The 21,346-nt window shown below is 57.4% G+C and overlaps 2 protein-coding genes across 11 annotated transcripts in view; one reads left to right on the plus strand and one right to left on the minus strand.

Annotated features, from left to right (window-relative positions):
- Window positions 1-2,351, plus strand: part of GRAMD4 (GRAM domain containing 4) — an 81,986-nt gene extending 79,635 nt beyond the window's left edge. For 8 of the 9 annotated variants that reach the window (XM_029205000.1, XM_029205003.1, XM_029205002.1 and 5 more), the window contains 2 exons: window positions 43-111; window positions 322-2,351. In XM_029205000.1, the coding sequence (XP_029060833.1) occupies window positions 43-111; window positions 322-426 (174 nt within the window). In that variant the 3' untranslated portion in view covers window positions 427-2,351. The remainder of the gene's footprint in view (window positions 1-42; window positions 112-321) is intronic. The other variant, XR_003791071.1, reaches the window with a different exon arrangement.
- Window positions 2,352-5,511: 3,160 nt separating this feature from the next.
- CERK (ceramide kinase) overlaps window positions 5,512-21,346 on the minus strand; it is a 50,596-nt gene continuing 34,761 nt past the window's right edge. The window contains exons 7-13 of one of the 2 annotated variants that reach the window (XM_029204793.1): window positions 16,394-16,468; window positions 15,445-15,597; window positions 12,940-13,045; window positions 11,584-11,660; window positions 10,708-10,913; window positions 9,762-9,970; window positions 5,512-8,014 (exon numbers count right to left, since the gene is read on the minus strand). In XM_029204793.1, coding sequence (XP_029060626.1) covers window positions 7,942-8,014; window positions 9,762-9,970; window positions 10,708-10,913; window positions 11,584-11,660; window positions 12,940-13,045; window positions 15,445-15,597; window positions 16,394-16,468 — 899 coding nt within the window. In that variant the 3' untranslated portion in view covers window positions 5,512-7,941. The remainder of the gene's footprint in view (window positions 8,015-9,761; window positions 9,971-10,707; window positions 10,914-11,583; window positions 11,661-12,939; window positions 13,046-15,444; window positions 15,598-16,393; window positions 16,469-21,346) is intronic. The other variant, XM_029204794.1, reaches the window with a different exon arrangement.

Genomic DNA, 21,346 nt, shown 5'->3' on the forward strand with positions numbered 1-21,346 from the left:
TCCAGGGGGGCTCGTGGTGACAGGCACGCCGTTGGCTTTCAGTACAAGGTCCTCTCCGTCCTCCCGGGGTCGGGCATGGGGATTGCCGTGTCCACGCCATCAACACAGAAAGTAAGTGCTGGGCGGGGGCCGGGGAGGCGGCGGCGGGGGGCCGGGCGTGGCTCTGAGCGCAGGTCGGCTGGGCAGAGGGGCCTGGGAATCCCCCCTCCCTCCCTGGGCAGGAGGCTGCGGCCCAGCGCAGGTGCTGGGCGGGGGCGGCGGCGGCTCTGTGTGGACCTGGCCGCGCGGGGACACACTGCCAGTGCTTCCCCTCCCCGCCAGCCGCTGGTGTTCGGCGCCATGGTGCACAGAGACGAGGCGTTCGAGACCATCTTCAGCCAGTACATGAAGATCACGGCGGCGGCAGCATCAGGCGGTGACAGCTAGCGTTGGCTCGCCGTGACGTCGCTGGGAGCTTTTCTTTTTTTTAACAATTCGGTAGTGGAGAAAAATTGGACATCCTCGTGATCTTTTGCAATAACCCCCCCCACACCCCCGATCTGTGGTTTCTATTGTGTTGACCCTGCGTTTTACAGACCCCTTCGCTTCGGGGTCGGGACTCTCGAGGGCGCGTCTTCTGGACGCGAGGCCACCGGGAAGGATGACACGCAGGACACACCGCCAAGCACAGCTGTGCCTTCTCTGTCCCCACCGGGTGGAGACCGGCGCGGCCGCACCCCGGCTCTCGGAGGCCAGCAGCTCTGCCACACCAAAGCCATATGAGGAGCACACGGGGCCCTCCCCGGGGTGAAGGACGCCGGCGACAGGCGACGTGGGGGCCCCTGGCCAGCGCCATGAACGGGCCCGTCCTTTAGGGAGACCCCCGTGCACGTCCTGGGAGCGCGGTGCTGACCAGCTGGCCGGGGGCCCGAGATCAGCTCCTCAGGAGGAGGCAGAGTGCCGTGCGGTGCAAAGGCCCAGGAGGACGGCCGCTTCGGGGGTGCTCCGAGCCCCGGGGCCGCCCCCGCCTCCAGGCTGCTGTGCTGGGGTGGGAGTGGACAGAGCGCCTCAGGCCCGAGGGGGCCCAGGCTGGCAGAGGGCCTGCCCATGGGGGCTGTGCGGGGACGCTGGGGAGGTCAGCCGGCTTTGGGGAGTGGCCGCGAGCAGAGCCCAGAGGTCGGGGTCCGCAGCCCTAGTGCCTGCACACACTCGGCGGGGAGCGGGGAGAGCCCTCACTCTCGGGGAGGTCAGAGCGCGCGTCTCGCAGGCGCGGTGTCCCATTGGGACTGACTGGCCAAAGGCCTCGGGGACGGACACGCCCAGGAGACGGCGGGGCCACCCGTGCTCGGCACACTCCCGACATGGGCACCTCCGGCCCCTCAGCTTGTCCTGAGTCCTCTGGGTGTCACGGAGATCGTTGTTTTTTGAAGAAACAGAAGATTATATTTTTTACAGAGAGCAAGCTGTTTTTCTTATTTTTGTATCGTTTTTCAGACGTAATTTTTACCTTTGCTCCCCATTTGCTGGTTGGGCGGGCGATTCAGTGGCGTCACTCCTGTCACCCCTTGGTGGGGGGACCCCGCGGAGTGCGCTCGGGAGCCACACCCACCAGCCAGACAAGCACACGCCCCGGCCCAGTCGTGAGGTCCCGGGGCCCTGCGGTGGCCGCCCAGCTCCTGGTCTCCCTGGCGTCGGTGTCTTGTGACCTTTCAGAGACGAAGGCAGAGCCCGCCCGAGACCTGGGCTTTGCCCCACAGTCGGTGCAGGCGGACCGGGTTCTGGGGGGGGGCTGTGGGTTCACACCCAGTGGGGGACCCCCTCTGTTCCCCGGGGCAAGGCAGGGTGGGCCCTGAACTGGCCCAGGGTGACTGCGGGGCGACACCTGTGGGTGCTGCTCAAGCCCCGCTCCCCGGGGCTGCTGTGGGCTCGACACGTGTCCCTGTCAGCACCGTGGGACTCTGTCCCCATGCGCTATGGCTGTGTCCCTGCGTGGAATGGACTTGCCTCCTTCAGAGTGGCGTGGTTTGGTTTGAGTCCCTTCTGAGGAGCAAGGGAGATGAAAACTGACCACGTGCGGGGTGGCCGTCCTCAGCTGCACAGTGGCCCACGGCAGGTCCCTCTTTGGAAGCCCAGGGCCCCTGCCGGGAAGAGCACGGGCCTGTGCGGGCTCCCTGTCGGGGAGAGCCTGGAGTTTTATTGAGTTGTTTAATTTCTGCGACTAATCACTGAACTAGAATGAATGTTCCATTTTTTATGTCTGGAGCCCAGTCTATTTTGGATCTGTAAATACTCATTACCAGTGTAACTTGTTCAACAAAAGGATTGTACTGTATGAAGAACTGATGAAAAATGCCCCGTAACATTTTTTTAAAGAAGAAGTCTTGTATAAATTATAAATTTTTATTTAAATAAACCTGTAATGCTTTGTGCTAAGGTCGGGGGGGCTCAGTTTTCCTGGCAGGGTCCCCGCGCACCATGGGCACCTGGAGTGGGACAGGCTGGCACCACGGGCCCCTTGCGGTGGCCCAGGGCCCCTGTGGCCACTAGCACTAGAGGGCAGTGGGGATTTCAGCACCAAGGCCGAGGAGTGAGGTGGGCACCCAGGGAGTGGGCTGGGGGCGGGGGAAGCTGTAGACACGGGGAGGAGGGAGGCAGGGGCCCAGCTTCCAGAAGAAGGAAGCCAAGGATGGGTGGTGGCCAGTGGGGGAGGAGCGTCCAGGGGCTGGCACATGCCACGGGGGCGGGGGAGCTCAGGGATGGGGCCGAAGCAGCACTTGCAGTTTGGGGTACAGGTCCTGGCCCCGCCCAGAGGCGCCTCCCCTCGGGGGCCCTGGGCATCCCTGGGACCAGCTGCTGCTTGCAGCCCTCCCCGAGGTCTGAGGTTGAGGGGGCCCTGGGCAGAGGGGTCCTTAGTAGCGCTTGTGGCTCAGCTGGTCCAGTTGCTGGCACTGGACCCAGAGAGATGCAGGAACCTGCCTGGCTTCTGAGACCCCCCCCCCCCAAGGTCGCACGCTGACCTGTGCTGGGGACACCCAAGGGCCCCCTGCACCCTGAGCCCCCGGGAGGCAGAGGCCTGCCCAGGTCCCTCAGGGAGTGGCCAGAGCTGGATGGAAACCAGGTCCAGTGGGCCAGCTCCGCGGTGAGGGGGGGCGGCCTTGGATACCACATCCGTCCACCTAGCCCTTCATCCATCCATCCATCCACCTGTCCGTCTGTCCACTTCCGGCGCTGTCCTAGGTGCTGGACACAGCAGTGACGGGACAGCGGTCCCTGGGGAACCTGGCAGACATCAGACAGACACCCCCGGGAGTGCTGTCCCCTCACCAGTGACTCTCCTGACGACACACCCAGGCTGTGATTTTGCAGCTAAAATAAACCTCCTGGTCCCCTACCTACGCTTGAAGCTCCCTCTCAGCCTTTGCCCCTCTTTGTGGCGGGCCCTCTTCCGACAGCCCACGTGCGCCCCTGGCCCCGCAGGGCCAGCCCGACGCCCGTGCCTCCAGCTGCCCTCTCGTCCACAGCGAACCCCGCTCCCTGGAGGGGAACATGGGGTGAGGAAGGGTCGGGGGCTCAGGGCGTGGTGGTGGTGGGGGGGGGGAGACTCCCACCCGCCGCGCAGGTGGGCCTCCCCAGGTAACGGCCCCGATTCGCGCATTTTACAGAGGTTTCGTTATTTCACGTGTCGGTAAAGCAGCACACACGAGGCTGGTCACTGTTGAAAACGCGCAGCGCCCTTCTTCAGTCCCCGTGGTTTCCTCCACAGGCCCGTATGTTTCACTGTGTGCCTTTCAGGGCACGGCTCCGAAGGCTGCTCTTGGCTTTACCTTTTACCTGGGGGTCCATGGGACAAAAAAAAGGGGCCGTGGTGCCCCTGTAGAGCTTGGGCCTTTGTTCCTGGGGCGACAGAGCCCCAGCAGGGCTCCCAGCAGAAGCCACCACTCGCTGCAAGTCAGGAGAGCGGCCACCCCAGGGTAGCGGGTGTGGAAGGGGACACAGAGGGAGATGAAATGAACTTCCCTGCTCTTGAACCGGGGTTCTCTTCATAGGCCCTTACTGTTACTAACACAGCATGTGGTGAGTGAATTTTATGACTATATGATGGGTAAATAAATAAGGTCACACGCTGACCAAAGAGGGGGGCTCACGATGAGCCCAGGATTGTAATACTGTTCTCCCCACAGTATTTAGCCAATGGGCAAAGCCGAGTCCAACATCATTTCCTGTAACAGAGACCGGAGTGAGGGGTGAGGCGACCCTGAAGGCCGCCGGAATCTCGGGGAGCAGCCTCTGCCTGGGAGCTGAGGGTCCGGGAGGTCCCCCCGTGTGTGGGAAAGCCGCCCGGCTCGCGGAGATCTGACCCCCCAAACACGCTGGAACCGGGAAGCCCAGCCCCTTCCTGCTCTGGACCCCAGTGTCCTCCACTGTCAAAGGCTGGCATCACAGCACCAGTAAGAAAGATTGGAAAGGATGACACTCAAATATCTGTGATTATAGAAAGCCCCCAAACCCGCAGAAAAATAAGAGGCACGTTTTTCTGGACAGAATCTGATACATGAACAGCCACTGCATTTCCACATAAAAACAAAACTTGTAAAGGGTAACTAACAGCCTCAAAATAGGAGGCTTTTAAGAACAAATCTAAACAAGATCGAGAGACATGTGGAAAAATTATTAACCTGTACTGAAAGACGCGAATGAGGACTTAACGTAATGGGAAATACATGCAGTGTTCATAGACTGGAAAACTCCGTTTCATGATGAAAACGTCTTAATACCCACAGGATGGAACAGGCTACAGAAAAGGTGACAGAGTATGCCTTTACATAAAGAGCAAAACCTCAAAAGCTGTGCTGAGAATACAAACAAGTAGGGGAAGAAGAAAAAACACCTTTCTTCTATCCTCTTAGGTTTACTTATTGGGGTCTGTGAATTAAACTGACCAAAGGCAAATTAGAAGAAACGGCATACAATTTTTATCTAATGCTAATATTTAATTTTTTTTTTATGTGCCTCCAGGCCTTTGTAGAAAAGCAGTGGAGACCCAAAGAGATGGTCAGACCCAGGGCCTTATATGGATTTTAATAAAGGGCAATAAATTTGACAAGAAGTGACAAAGCAAAGGGAAGGGAGTTTGGGCTTCTAGGGTAAAGTTAATGTATTGGGGAATTTTATATGGAGAAGCTAACGGAGGAGAAGCGTTGTTTTATTAAGGTTTGTTTGCGCAGCACCACCTCAGTGCTAACTTTGTCTCCAGGGACAAAGGGGGCCCAGGAGAGAAGAGGGGGCACACCCTCACAAAGAGGAAGATATGTCCTTTCAGGCAGATGGGGGAGGGCAGAGGGCTCTTTTTGGCATCTTGTCTTCCGCTCGGAACAGCCCTTATGCCAGAGTGGCACATTTCGGGGTGCCACATTCTGATCCCCTCTCATGGGTAAAGCAAGGAAGTGATACCCTCAAATTTTGAAACAGTAGTTACCTCTTCGGTGGAGGCAGGGCAGGCTCAGTCCACAAGGGCATGCAGGGAGCTTGGGGGTGAAGTTCAGTTTCTTGGCTTGGGGGGTAGGTACCTCATTGTTCATCTTACTCTTGTTCTTTAAATTGTACGTGTTTTCACAAAAAATACTCTGCTTTGAAAAACAACAGGAAACTCGTAAGAGAAAAAAGAAGCTAGGTCCTGCCCAAAGTAACAACTTTATTTGTCTTCTCAAACACATCAGAGCAAATTTCACCATTTTCTAATCTTGAAGCCAGCAAGACTAGAAAGGAAATGAAGCCACTTTCTGCCCAGTTACACGGGACCGCAGTGAGGACAGAGGCGGCCGCCCGCCCAGGGGCCTGACTGCTGCACCGACAGGCCACACGGGAGGTTACCGACCTAGACTAACGCCGCTCAGCGACCCCAGGTTTTCACTGTCCAGCCATCAGTTCTGATTTTTTCTTAAAATCCTACAGTGTAGGCGCTGGGGTCGCTCCACTCAGGGTCCTCACGCGCCGCAAGGTCCAAAAGGTACTCCGGCCCCGTGACGGGGTCATCCACAGCCCCGGCCCCCCCCCCCCCGGCGTGGGGCGGGGCGGTCCTCGGACAGCCACACAACCTCCAGGGGCAGCTCCAAGGTCTGCGATTTTGAATGTCGGCAAGCAGTCGGTGAATGTCGCCAAGGCACGCAGGAACCACGTGGCGTGGTGGGGTTTCTTCCTGAACGTAAAGTGCCTACCCTCTGACCTGGACGGTTTTTCTACAATTGGCAGTGCATTTCAGGGCAGGCCAGTGATTGGAAACATTTCCCAGGGACGATAAAGACTGGAGACTCTCTCAGGGACCCTGGTGAAGCAGCGCCGTCAAGTCCACGGCGCCCACGGTCCCCCCACGCAGGGCTCGTGCACCTTTGCTTTCCTCCCCACCGAGGGCAAACATCAACAAGACGGCAGCATCTCCTTCTTTCTCATCCTCAGACTTTTCACTCCCCCGCCAGTTATCAAATCATTCAACTTGCACAATCACTTAATAACGTGGTCTCCTAAAAAAACCACTGTTGAGGCTGCCCTGGGCGGGACTGAATGGTGAAACAGGACATTTCACGTGTCCTTCCAAATAGAAATCACTGCAAAGGCATTCCAGAAATAAACGATGTCTGTCAGATGCTAAAGCGGCTGCCGGGACCCTGCGTGAAAGGCGGCGGCCACTCACACGGCCTCTCGTAACAGTCAAACTCCCTCTTCACAAATCCAAGGGGAAGCTGCATCCTCTCACGTTTCAGCTAAAGCTGTTTTAGATGCGTCTTCCACGCACCGAAGCACGAACACAACGAAACGAGGCCCAGGCGAGGGGCGGCCCTGGGCCCGGGGAGGCCCCAGCACTTGAGCAGAAACAAACGAAAACAATGACAGTGAGGACGCCGTTTATCCTCTTCTGGTTTAAAGGCCAGAACTTTCAATAAATATACAGAAATAAGTTGTGAAGGTAAGAAAGGAACAAACCTGGACCACGTGGTACAGACTCGGGGGCTGCGCCCAAGGGACCCCGGGGCGTGGGACGCTCCCCTGGGGGTGGGGAGCTCGGGCTGGAGTTCACACAGTTCGCGCAGGAACGTCTCAACGCCTCACCCACCGCGCTCGGCTGCTTTCTGTCTCCCCACAAAGCCCAGCTATGGCATCCCCGCTGTGCGGACAGAAAGCTCGGGGATTCCAAATTTAAAAGAGTTAAAACCCTTGCGAGAGGGCTTTGCAAGCCGCCCGTCTCCAGAGCTCCTGACTTGTCCTCGCTCCCAGCTGGATTGTCTAGAAACACCAGTGTGACTTTTCAAGCTACAGTAGCGTCGTTACTGGGAGTGTTCTTCTCACTCGCGAGAATGGGCTACTCTGGAAGCGTCGCTTCGGGCAGGACTACGATATTGCACTGTAGTCGCCCGGGACAGGAAGGGTCCAGTAATAACGCCTTAATCGCAAGTTAAGATGCAGGTACTACAAAGGCAAAGAGAACCGTCTACTTTCCACAACTTGATCACAAGCTACTACAGAGTAAGTCTTGCCAAGCAGGTCGGTGACCCTGTAGACACTCGTGTCCTGGTGGCGTGACCTTGACGGAAAGCATTCACGTCGCGTTGTCCCTACAGTTATCGCGAGAGAGCCACAAGTGGGCCGCTTTTACATCTGCGCCGTCAGCGTGGCTGAAATCTTAAGAAGCCAGAGGCGCTCCCAAGTCAACGGGCGCCACCTGCTGAGGATAAGTTACGTGAAACGCAGCCCAAAGACCCACACAGAACCGAAAATGCCAAATATGTCCACAGAATTGTTGACAAAAGGTGTTTTTTCTAAAATCAAGATTTAACTATCAAAAATAAATTTCTAAGTTTGAATGCATATCAACGTAATTGGTCTGCAGTAATTTTCTTCAATACGCTCCCGCTTCCCAAGCACAGCGAGAAGGCCGGTGACGCGAGGCCGGTGACGCGAGGCGGCGGCTCAGCGGTGCGACTCCTGCTTCGAGTTCTCCTCGATTCCTCGTGCAAAGAGCCGGACCAGCTGGCAGTGGACCCTGCAGAGACAAAGGGCCACACTCAGACCCTGCGCGTCCCCTGACTCTCGGCCCCCCAGCTGGTCGAGGGCGGAGGTGGGCCTCACGCACCAGGACGGTGGGTCTCACCGTGGCAGTCTCTGGTCCCACCTGGCAGCGACAGGCCGGGGCGCAGAGCGACTTCCTGACGCTCCTGAGAGACCTACTCTGCAAAGAGCAGCTGACGGCCAAGTGGAGATCTGGGACCCCACAGACCCGGTTCTAATTCCGGCGCCCCACCCGCGAGCAGAAGCCGCCTCTCTCCCTGCCTCGGTCTCCTTATGAGGACTGAGCTGACGGGGCCATGGGGAGGGTCCCCTGAAGGGCAAGCCCGAGCGAGTAGGAGACGCGGGAAACGTGCAGTCACGGAAGACAAGTGTCGCCACACCAGCCCGAGCGCCCGCCTTCCACAGAGAGCCACAGCACGTGAGCGGGGGCTCGCAGGTCGGCGTGGGCTCTCGGGTCCCACTGGCAGTGCCGCCGTCCCACTTGATGAATGACGTCACAGCCTCCTGCGAGACGGTTAGTCCCAGAGACCCCATAAGTAAGTGGCTCGCTGTTCAAGGCAGCGCAACCTTTATCAAGACGTGTAGGATCTATTTCACAAAAGAATGCCTTTTTTAACTTTCAGCAATTCATAAGCCGGCATGAAAAATAATTCCGTTTCCTTAACTTGTGAAATGAGTCTACAGGAGCCGAACCCCTGCACGCACGACTGGCAGGCAGGGCGGGTTCGCCTCTGACCTTGGAGCCGCCTCTTGTCCTGAGATGTGAGCAGGGCGGTCACTGCCACACTGGCCACATCCTGGTCGCAAGAGCAGGGAGCACGCAGACGGGGACTGGGGGAGGCCGGAGAGCCTGCCCCTGCCCGCGGCTTTGGCTTGCACGCTAACAGGCAGGAGACCCAGCTGGGACCAGCAGCTGGTTGGCCGAGAAGCCATTTAAAGTGGGGATGATAAACGGGGATAGTACGCAGCACCCTGAAACATGGAAGGGCGCGCCCGCCACCCATCCATCCAGGCAGCGGGGGCGGGGCCTGCAGGCTCCCTCCTGACTGCCTTGCTCGTGTAACACCCACCCTGCCATCGCCAGCGAGAGTCCAGTTTGGATTCCTTAAGGTCGACCAAGATCCTAAAGCCACTGGTCACAGGACAGAATCCTTCTAGAACTTTACAGTTCTCCCTCAGTCTCTTGTAACTGTTACACGCACACCTCAATCAATAGCCTTTTTCTGAAAAACAGTTTCCTTTACTGTGTCTTTCAGTGGGGCAAAAAACCACGTTCTTGGCACTCCTATTTCATCTGGCGATGTAATAAATACATATAATCAGACTTCAGATTCCCAAGTCCAAACACAGCAGGCCCAGCAGGTTCAGAGCCGGAGGGGCGGGCCTGGTGCCTGGACCACAGCAGGGCCGCAGCACCTCCGGGTGGTCAGTGGATCCAGGACTTGGAAAGTGCCCACAGAGGCGCTTGGTTAGTTTAACTAGTGAGGAGACGAGAGAGGGAACGCCAGTGCTGGCAGTGCAGGATGTGGCACAGAAAAATAAAACTGAGGGGCTTCAAAACCTGTGAAAAGACCGACCCCTCAGCATCTTTCCAAACCTGAGGTCACGGCGTCTCCCTGGGGATTTCACCCGGGGAAACACACGTGCGTCTGTGACTCACTCTTATGCTTCAGGCTGTGAGGGCGCCAGGCTCACAGAGCCCCAGCGCCACCTTCGCTCACCTGACCTCGATGGCAGGGCTGCTCAGAACCTCCCCGTCGCAGTTCCAGGCGCTGCTGGAGACGGCGCAGCAGCAAGGGTGGCGGTCGCTACACAGCTGCCCCAATCGCTTCTTCCCGCGGCCCCGGGCGCTGCCGTCCTTGTCCTCCGCAGGCTTCGACACAAACTGGAACTTCTTGACGCGATAGACTTCGACGAAAGTGAAGTCAAACTACCAAGAGACAGCAGGACGGAAACGTGCTCTCAGCGGTGCTGCGCTGGGGGCGGGACAGCCGTCGGGGCCTCCCGGCAGCTCCTCGCCCCGCAGCTTGGGGACAAGAGAAGTGGTCACCACAACTCTCACAATCCGGTCCCATCCACAATGAATGACACGGGGTAAAGAGCTCCGCGGCTCCTGAGCAGCGACTTGTACGATTATTTACCTTCTTAACAAGCAGTATTTTAAAAGCCACATGAAAACACTGTTGGCCCAGATCTTAAAAAAATTTAACAGCCACAAACTGGACTAAAATCATAGGCTGATCAGAAGTTGCAATGGTCTGGGTATTGTTAGACTCGCCCTCCCCGGCCCCGTGTCACTACAAGGGTGCCAGTGACTAAGGAAAGGTTTGCTAGAAGAGTCTCAATAGAACCCCTTTCCGGGAGCTGAAAGATTTTGTTGTGACCAGCAAGGGCAACAGAAGGTTGCACTGCATCACTTCATTCTGTTTTTACATAGGAAGAGAAACATTCACGCCTCCTAGTTTCTCTGCCCAAAGACTTTATATTTTTAAATGAGATTTTACAGGGAGTAACTATGACTAAGACTTTAAAATGGGTGAAATGCAAACAGAAAAATCTGTCCTCCTTCCCCTTGAATTCACAGCCGATCCTACAACATACAGATCGGGGTCGCCCAGGTAGAAGCGGCCGCCGACGCAGGCCATGTGGAAGCAGTGGTGGCCTTACCTGGTCGCCCTGGTTGGTGTGCCTGACGAGAAACCTCAGGAAGTTGAACCGGGAGCACTTCCGGATGAGGATGAGGTCAGAAGACCCGTCTCCCAGGTGGGCGGCCGGGGAGAGCCCCTGGGGGCTCCGGGGACAAGCACAGGACATGTTGGTGGCGTTGATGGCCAGGAACTGCCCGCAGACGACCTTCCACTCTTCCACCTCCTCTGAAGCAGGAAGAAGCATCGCAGATGCTACGTTAAATCCGAGCCGGGCAGGCGGGCGTCCCGAGATGACCGGGAGGGGTCGTCTCTACAAACGCACCATGCGATGGCTTCTCAGCATCAACGCAAAGAAAACCGCGCCCGCCGCTGTGCCCGGCGGTCACCTCCCGAGAGGCAGAACTGTTTCTCGGGCCCTCGCCTGGGACTTGGGACCACGATCTAGAGCAGGGGTCGCCAAATCTGGCCCACCACCTAGCTGACTGGGTGTGGCCTGCGAGCTAAGAATGGGTTTTACATTTCTAAGTGGTTGAAAAAAAAAATCAAAAGAAGGAAAGTACTTTGTGACATGTGAAAATGGCGTGAAACTCAAATTCCAGCGCCCACGAATAGTTTCTGGAGCCCTGCTGAGCCCATTTGCTGACCCCCGCTCCGGACCATTCTAGGGACAGGCGCCTGGCTGGCGCTACAACAGTAGTTCAGAGGGACGTGGCAAGACGGGCCCTTCCACAAAATCCCCTCTCTTCTCCAGAGTCTGGCAAAGGCAACCGCGCACTCTGCCTGGAGCTGAAGTGGAAGCAGGTGCCCCTGCAGAGAAGGGGGGGAGGGGCGAGCCCCGGGGCCCCGGGCAGGTCCCCCCCGCCCCCACACCGCGGAGCCGGCCCAGCCACGTTACCGGCGCTCTCCAGGCCGTACAGCGACCTTTTCCGCTCCTCCTCCAGCTGCCGCTTGCTCTGCCTGCAGACAAAGCACCTGGAGGACAAGAACACGCCCCCCCTCGCCTGTAACCTAGGCTGCAAAAGCATTTCAATTGTTTGCATATAACAGGAAGTGCAATTGCAGAGGCTTCGCTTAAAAATACTTGGTTTGCATATTAATTTGGGTTCTCAGAATCAGATCCACTCTTAAAAATTACATAGACAACATATCCGTTTTGGAAGTTGATAAACATTACAAAAAGCAAACGGCATCCCATGAGGCCCTTCTGTTGGCTCTGGGGGGCGGGCTGAGCCTGGCCCTGACGCCGGGGTGGCAGCGGACGGAGCGAAGGACAAGGTGCAGGTCCCAGCGCGGATTCCCGGCCTGAGACTTTGTTCCCTTTCACAAAACAGGTAACACAGTGGTGACCTGGTCCGGTCAGTAACGAGCAAGTGAACGGCTCAGAGCAGCTGTCGCGGGACTTGGTCGTCGGTCTGAAAGACGTTTGCGGTCCTGGGCACCGCTGGATGCAGGCCATCAAACGGGCCAGGGGCTTTTGCTGGTGGAATTAGCTCATCAGCAACGGATGTGGCGAGGCCGTGCCTCTGTTTGATTTTATGGTCTCAAATTCTTCACTTAAAGGAGGAGAGGACCAGGGGAAGGAAGGGCCCACGTCTGAATGACTTAAAGGAAGAAGGAAAACCCCCGAGTCCATCGAAACCCCTCAGCCTCTCCGCGTCCTCAGGCTGAGGAGCAGGGACGAGATGCGGGCTGTCGGGCCGCGAGTACAGGTGACAACCTGACACTCGTTCCAGGTTAACCCAGGCACACACTGTTGGGCACGGTGGGGACACACAGGGCGACAAGGTAGCATGGCTCGCAGAGGGGCCCCCACTGCTGGCCTGGGGTCTGGACTGGCCTCTCCTGACCACCCAGTGGGGGGGACAGGGGGCCCGTCCAGCCAGCTCCACGGGTGCCCCGAGGGCGCGCACAGAGCTGTCCATAAAGGGGCTTGTCTTCATCATTTCTCACATCCCCAGTGGGGGGGGACAGCGGATCCCCGCACCGGAGCAGACGGCGTGGTGTGAGCCCTCTGCTGGGTAGACGACGGGGACCAGACCTGACCCTGGACCGCCCCGTGACCCAGGACCCAGCATGGGGGACACAGCGGGACCCCCTCAGGGTGCGTGGGACCCTGACCACTGGTCAGGAGGAACCAGCACCTCCCGTCTACATTGCCAAGTACTGCTCACTTCACAGCAGGAGCAAACCCCAGCCAGTCCTGCTTCTATCTCATCGTTTGAGCAGAAACGCACGTAAGGGATGTGCTTACCCCGCCCTGCAGGGTTTCCTGTCCCTCGGGGAGCCCACCGTGTGCTGTGCTGGCAGGAAGGACACTGTCCCTTCGTAGCAGTGATGGGAGAGGAAGGTCTTCAAACCTGAGAACAGAGAGAGACGGAGAGACACATCCACATGCACCACTGCCTGTGCAGGAGGCCGTGCCGTCAGCGTCTACAAAGCGTGGGCCGGGGCCCCTGCCTGGGGACAGAGTGTCTGCAGGAGGACGTGGCCCCCTCCCACTTCAGACTGAGCTGCCACCACCATCACAGAGGACTGCAGGCTCCCGGCCACCAGGGCTGCCTTCCACACTGGCAAAGGGGACGTCTTGGCCACCAGTGACCCCTCGTCGTGGCCTCGACGACGTGGCCTGCAGATTCCGCCCTGTGAAGCCCCCAGCGCGCCCCCAGGCTTGACCCCGTCATCCATAACTTTGGTGTCTTGGAGGAACTCAGGAAAAAGACCAGGCAGCACTGCTACCAGACCGTGGCCGGCCCCTCTGGCAAATTGTGGCGTGCTGTCCGTCGAGCTGCCTGCACCCCCAGCACGCCCGGGGCTGCAGAGGAAGAAGCGAGCAGAGGCTGCACCACGAGGTTGAAGGAAAGGAGCCGCCTCCTGACGTCGAAGTGCCAGGGGAAGCAGCAGGTGCCGGTGCCAGTGGCCAGAAGACCTACAGCTACGATCATTCACGAAGGCGGCTCCACTAAACAACAGAGTTTCAGTGCAGAGGAAACAGCCTTCTGCTGGAAGAAGATGCCACCTATAGCACTTCCCCAGCTGGAGAGGAGAGGTCGCTGCCTGGCTTCAGAGCTCCAGATGACAGACAGGCTGGCTCTGCGGTTAGGGGTGGCTTTAAGTTGAAGCCAGTGCTCATTTACCATCTGAAAATCCTGGCGCCCTTAAGAATTATGCTAAATCCACTCTGCCTGTGCTCTGTAAATGGAACAACAAAGCCTGTTTATAAACACATCTATTTACAACATGATTAACTGACTATTTTAAGCCCACTGTTGAGACCTACTGCTCAGAAAAAAAGATTTCTTTCAAAATGTTACTGCTCGGGCTTCCCTGGTGGCGCAGCGGTTGAGAGTCCGCCTGCCGATGCAGGGGACGCGGGTTCGTGCCCCGGTCCGGGAAGATCCCGCATGCCGCGGAGCGGCTGGGCCCGTGAGCCATGGCCGCTGAGCCTGCGCGTCCGGAGCCTGTGCTCCGCAACGGGAGAGGCCACAGCGGTGAGAGGCCCGCGTACCACACACACACATAAAAAATGTTACTGCTCAATGACAATGCACCTGGTCACCCAAGAGCTCTGAGGGAGATAGACGAGATTCATGTTGTTTTCATGCCTGACAACACAACATTCATTCTGCAGCCCATGGATCAAGGAGTCATTTCAACTTTCTTTTCTTTTTTTTTTTTTTTTTAAAAATGAATTCATTTATTTATTTTTGGTGTGTTGGGTCTTCATTGCTATGTGCAGGCTTTCTCTACTCTTCATTGCTGTGTGTGCCCTTCTCAGTGTGGTGGCTTCTCTTGTTGTGGAGCACGGGCTCCAGAGCGCAGGCTCAGTAGTTGTGGCGCACGGGCTTAGTTGCTCCGTGGCATGTGGGATCTTCCCGGACCAGAGCTCGAACCCGTGTCCCCTGCATTGGCAGCTAGATTCTTAACCACTGCACCACCAGGGAAGTCCCCATTTCAACTTTCAAGTCTTACTCCTTAAGAAATACATTTTGTAAGGCTATAGTTGCCACAGACAGTAATTTCTCTCATGGATCTGGGCAAAGTAAACCAAAAACCTTCACCATCCAGATGCCATCAAGAACATCTGGGATGATTCATGGGAAGAGTTCAAAATATCAACATTGACAGGAGTTTGGAAGAAGTTGATTCCAACCCTCCCGGATGAACTTGGAGGGGTTCAGACCTCAGTGGAGGAAGTCACTGCAGATGGGGTGGAAACAGCAAGAGAACTAGAATCAGAAGTGGGGCCTGGGCCAAGAGGGAGGAGATATGGGGATATATGTATGCATATGGCTGACTCACTCTGTCATACAACGGAAACTAACACAACAGTGTAAAGCAATTATATTCCGATAAAGATGTTAAAAATAAAATAAAACAGTACCATAAGTCCCTGCAAATAAATAAATAAATACAGCCGAGGAATTCATCTCAGCAACAAGTGTCAAACTTTGAATCCTACATCCTTTCAAACTTTTTTTCTGCATTTAAACGCATTTGAAGGCTGAAGGGTGGTGCTGCACGTGACCTGCAGTGCAGACCGTCACTTGTTTGTACGATCTGGGATCGACCTCCATTCCTCTTTGTTCCAGCTCTGAGCACCTGTGAGAACTGGCCTGTGACCGACGGCAGTGGTTCTCCGGGCACCCAGGACCCGTCAGACTCCCGCCCCCTGGTTTCCAAAGTCTGTGAACGGGGCCCCACCCTGAGCGAGGCGGAGGCCGTGTGTGGAAGCTCCCGGCGTGGTACTCTGAGTTACCTGAGAAGTCGTATCTGACGAGACCCATCCACCGCTTCTGCTCGCTGTCCTTGATGATGTCCCCGTAGAAGCCGTAGCCCAGCAGGGACACCGAGTACCGCAGCAGCGTGCTGTTGTGATGCACAGAGGACACGTCCATGGGCAGCGAGTCCCCTGCGTAGAGAAGCCAGGGTGGACGCCGCGCCCCTCCGCCTGTCCCGCTGCACAGCGCCCGGCGGCCATGACGAAGCCACGGATTAAAGCGTGAGACAGGCAGAAGGCAGTCGAGGCCGTGGGCTGTTCTCCCGGGGTGCCCGGCCTCCTGCTCTCCACTCAAGTGACTAAATTTGACTCAAATTTCCAAAACGGGCTTGGAAAGCTGTTCCGTAAAGAGGGGAAAACAATGTGACCATGAAGCTCGCTAAACGCCACTAACGGAAAGGAAGGTGGAAAAGGCGCCTGGCGTCTTCAAATGTAAAATCACACGTGCACCGTCTGTAAACACAGCCGTTCTGTGACTCTGGAGGACACGCGATGAGCACTGCCATCGGGGACAAGGACGGGCAGAGGGAGCCACACATGTGCGCTGAGGGCGCCTGGACAGCTCCGAGCAGCTTTACAAGCAGCCTGGGGCTTCCTACCCCGGGGGACGCGCTTTCTAGAGGAGCGGGGAGGAGGGGTGTGACTGGGGAGGCCTGTCCCCACAGGGCGACAAGAGGCCGGAGAACCACCGGGGCGCAGGCGCCGGGCACCCCAAATGGTCTGGGGAGGGCACCAGAGGGTTCCGAGCAGAGCAGCGCTTCTGTTTCTGAAGGTCACCCCACTGGATGGGAAGTGGCAGGGAAGGGTGGCAGCCAGGGCCCTGCGGGCGGACTGACGGGCACCCGCACGGTGAGGCGGACCGACACCCGCGTGTGCCCGGGAACCCGGGATGGAGCAAGCCAAGTGCGGCACTGAGAGAGGCACCTACCCACGACGATGTGCAGAGCCGAGGTCTCCGCGTCGTTCGTGCCAACCGTTGAGTAACACACACAGTCTGTCGACCCTAAAAGGGGGAAAAGGTCCTTAATATCACTACAATCACTTAAGATCCCAGCGTGTTTCCAGGTGAATGAGTGGTAAGCTCTTCTGCTTCTTCCATGGCCCGGGAGTAAATAAGAAGGAATAAGCTCCGTTTGCCTACAAAATTAGTCACTGAGGTTGGTTCATCAAGAATACCATCAACCAGCTCCTCCCAGAGAGTTCAGAGACCCCTCCTGAGCCCGTCTGGGGGGCGGGGCCCCTGGGAAGTCCCTGCAGCGGTGGCGGCGGGGCGCCAGGGCGCCAGGCTCAGCGCTCTGCACGGTGTCCCCGCTCCTGGCTGCCACAAAGGCGGGCAGCAGCCCTGGGGCTCCAGACCACAAGACCAGGGGGACTCTGCAGTGGGAAAGTGCGTGCAAAGCAGGGACAGCTCGTGGAGGTCACAGAAAAAGCACTGCAGGCCTGTGCGCGGCGAGACCCGGAGCCTCAGCCCACCCCTGGGTCATGAGGGCGCAGGAGCTGCCGGCTGACAGACGTGAGGGGCCAGCGGGACCCGCTCTGAACCCCACGGGCTCGGCCGGGGCTCTGCCTCCTGCCCACACCCCTGTCTATAGAGTGGAGGTGACCCCAGAGCACCCAGCTAGCACCGGGATCCCGAGGGCACGGCAGTGATGCTACGGGTCCTCCCTCGGTCTGTCCTGGTTCTAACTGGGTCATCACCAACGTCTCTGTTCTCCACCTGGGTGGGCAGAACACCTCCCGGGTGCTTATTTATAACAGACTCGCGAGCCCCGCCCCACCCCCGAGATCCTGACTCAGTAGGTTTGGGTTGGGGCTGAGCGATCTGAATTTTAACACGTCTGCTGAATAGCCGGAAACCCTAGTCTAGATTTCCCAAGAATAAACCCTGACGGTATCCAGAATTGTACCATAAGTGTTGCCTCAGACACACAACCAACACAGGTTGAGGCCCATCAGGGAATAACCATCCTGTTTACACTCACACAAGCTCTGGCCGCAGGCAGGACCCAGATGCTGTGCCCTCAGGCCCCGGAACATTCTATAAGGCCCTCAGCCTAAGGGGCGCCTGAAGGTCCATGGTTCTAAATAGACGTGCTGGATCGCAGGCAGTGTTTGTCATCTCTTAGAGCAACAGAATCTGGTCCAGTTTGAGATCAGAGTAGAAGCCTCTTAACTATTTAATCTAAGCTAACGTATGCCTTCTTATGGTCGGAAACTTATGTAAACACATACAGATTGATATATTTTTTAATACGTATATTTTTCTTTTTTGTTAATCTTAACCTGAAGACTTGAATGACATCTCATTCCAAAAATGAGCCGAAAAGTAAAACGGTTTAAATGAACATTTAAGATTACAGGAGTGACTTAATTCTTAAACTGGAATTAACAGTATTTAAGGAAAACGACATGGTTTCAGACTATCTTCCACACCCTTATTTTTCTAACTGAGGGTACCCGAATAACGGGTATAAACATTTCTGAGAAAATAAACTACGAAAGAGCCACAAAATTAACTTGAAGCACACCTTCACATCCCTAGAACTTCCCAGAATTTCCAGAGCCCACTTGCTCCCCTTACATGCCTACTGCACTGTTTACTTTCTTCACAAACCATCCTTTAGAACAAAAACGGATCAGACATCCAACATCCCCTGCATTTTTAAAAAAATTAATTATTTTTATTTTTGGCCACCTTGGGTCTTCGTTGCTGCGCGCAGGCTTTCTCTAGTTGCGGCGAGCGGGGGCTACTCTTCGTTGCAGTGCACGGGCTTCTCATTGCGGTGGCTTCTCTTGTTGCGGAGCACGGGCTCTAGGCATGCGGGCTTCAGTAGCTGTGGCGCGCGGGCTCTGAAGTTGTGGCTCGCGGGCTCTAAAGCACAGGCTCAGTAGTTGTGGTGCACGGGCTTAGTTGCTCCGCGGCATGTGGGATCTTCCCGGACCAGGGCTCAAACCCGAGTCCCCTGCGTCGGCAGGCGGATTCTTAACCACTGCGCCACCAGGGAAGTCCCCTCCCCTGCATTTTATCAGATATAACTTGTATATTCTGCAGTCTTTTAATCAGTAGAAATTCAGCAGTGATCTCAAATAAAAATGAAGAGATGAGTGGTCTGCACTTTGCACCATGTCCTTTTGACCTTTAAAGTCCCTCTTTATTTCTGGGTCTATCTAGAATCTAACTGCCCTATTAAACAGATGCTAGAATCAAGTTGAAAGTCTCATAAAGGGATCTGTCTCGAGCAGGGAAAAAAAGCCCAGCACTTCTGACCGGCTGCATCATCCTTTTTACAGCCACAACAAAGATGGGCCCTTTTTGATGACCCTTCTCAACGACAGCATCTTGTCACAGAAGCTGCTTGAGAGGCACCTCGTGTGGGAACAGTGGGCAGGACAGGGACAGGCTGAAGGCCACTGGTCAGTCAGTCCTGGGCTGCACCTGGGGCAAACCGCCGGCTCTAGAGGGCTGGGCTGGACGTGGCCCACTTTTCCGAGTGCATTCACTAGGAGCTAACCGCAAACGCTCCCATTGAGGGTGTGAGATGGCGCAGAACCTACAGGCACCTGAACTCTACAGAAAAAAGCAGAGGGCTCAGTGGGGGCTGCCCTGGGCTGGGGCACACGCATTCACTGTCACCCAAGTCCTTAGGGCAACAAATAGGGTAAGTGAACCGAGTTTCTAGTAGGTTTCAGGGGTCACTTTGCTGAAACATCAGATGTTTAAAGAAGGTACTCAGCTCAGCATCCTCCATGGGGCCACCTCCCCCCTGCCCCCCCGCAGCTCCCACCTCCACTCTGCCTCTCACTCACCCTGCTCATGGCGGCACCACCCACAGCCAAGCCTTTCTTGCCTCAGGGTCACTGCCTGTGCCGCTCCTCCGGCCTAGAACATCGTGCCCCAGATGCAGGGCGCTGTCCCCCGCCCTTCAGGCATCTGAGTGCCCGTCCGGACCGTGCTCCCCCGGGCCCCACTGCTCTGTCCTCTCTGTTTCATGCTCATCACCTGTCTCTCCCCCTGGACTCCCTGCGTCCCCGCCGTGTTCCCTCGCGAGGCCCCCAGCGAGGCCGGCCCCCAGGAGGCCAGCAGAACGTACGCACAAGGACACACCGAGGGAACGGATGGACGGAGCACGGGGTGCCTGCGGGCTGTGGACCCCCGTGCTTTGGGCTGGCGGCCGGGGCACCAGCAGACAGCCGCTTCAGGGCAGGAGAATGTCTGATTCTTTTTCGTCCCCAAAACACCACTTCTCACTTGTTTAACATTCAGTCTGCTTCCGACAGCTCACTGTCCCCTCTGGGGACAACGTACCTCCCCAGTGATCTCTGTGCGGTGAAGACTTTATTTAACCCAGAGGGAGCGCCAGCTCCAGACGTAAGATCTGGTTCATCTCGGGCGTCAGGAGACTCCTGACCCCCAGCCCCCGTGCCCCAGAGCCACCTGCAGCCTCCCCCTCCTTGAGGCCCCGCGTGGGAGGCGGCCCTCCCTGAAGCTGTATCATCCGGTCCAGGGCAGAGGCAGCGGGCATGTGCCCTTCTTCTTGCAAGCACAGTCTGGGCACTGCTGTCTCCCCGCCCCCGCTGTGCCCGCCTTCCTGAGACCTGAGCAGGCCCAGGCAGGACCACCCAGCTCTGAACCCCGACACACTGTCCCTGAGCTCCACGGCCAGTGCCCACAGCCCAGTGCCAGGGGGCTCCTGCTGGCGGGCTCGGGCTGGCTGCGCCATCCGATTCGCCAAGTCCCGCTGGCTCTGCGCCTGAAACTGTGCCCGAGTCACAGCCGACCACACACCCGATGTCCAGCGTCCACCCGGGACCCGGGCAGCCCACCCGCCGCTGCCCTAGAACGGAACGCAGAGGGTGGTCTCCCACGCGGCCCTCAAGACGAGAGCCTGACCCAGGGCCTTTCCCCAGTCCCTCTAGCCCCCTGCCTGAGCGCACAGCTGTTCCCACGGCCACCCGCTGCCCCAGGGGACCCTTGGCGTGCGTCACTCTGCGCCCGGCCCCTCACCCATGTCTCAGGAAGGCTCCTGGGACCCCCCCTGGAAGGAGCCCCTCCGAGCCACTCACCCAGACCCACGCCAGCGGCATCTCCTCTACCCTGCCCCGCTACTGGAGACCCTCTCCTGCCACGCTGGTCCGTGTGTCTGCTGAGCCCCACAGCAAGACCCGGTCCACGCCAGGCCGCGGAGAAGCAGGGCGCCTGCCCGGGGGCACTCCCGGCGTGTGGCATTGGCCTGAGCTCGTGCGCCCTTCGACCATTTTAACAGCCCAGGGTTTTAGGTATCAGAGCCACACAGGCAAATGGTGACAAAAGGCATAAAGGAAAACCAGATTAGAATGTAGAAAAATAAAATTCACGTAGTCCAGAAACACCACGTACAAGGTTAAAGGACAAAAGCCTAGCTTGGCAGAGAAGTTGGAAAACACGTGACCCACTGAGCGGAACGTCCTTAACACACAGACAATACTGGGGCAGGTGGAGAAGGACAGACTTTCCCAGGTGGGGCAGGGCAGCCTCCGAGCCCCACCGTCCACGCCCTTCTGGGCAACCATGCAACCTGACCCTGGCACCCCGCATCGTCACCCAGAAAATGGGGTGACAGCACCATTCTCAGAGCCATCGGAGAACCCGGATGTCTACCCGAAGCTGGCCTGCCAGGGTCCCTGCCGCTGTGGCCCAGACACAGGGTGAGGAGGGTGCCTCCTTCCGCTGAGTGGTCTGCAAAGCCCCGGCTTCACCCCCCGGCGCCCCCCGCCCCCCCCGCCCGGTGGCCCGGTCGCCACCCCCCCCCCCACCCCCCCCCCCCCCCCCCCCCCCCCCGCCGGCTTAATGCTGTGATTCTCCTAAGAGCTGGGTGCTTCCCGGAGACACCAAACACGCCGA

The sequence above is a fragment of the Monodon monoceros genome, unplaced genomic scaffold (genome assembly GCF_005190385.1).
Source record: "Monodon monoceros isolate NGI ecotype Baffin Bay Population unplaced genomic scaffold, NGI_Narwhal_1 Super_Scaffold_6, whole genome shotgun sequence".
Taxonomy (NCBI): domain Eukaryota; kingdom Metazoa; phylum Chordata; class Mammalia; order Artiodactyla; family Monodontidae; genus Monodon; species Monodon monoceros.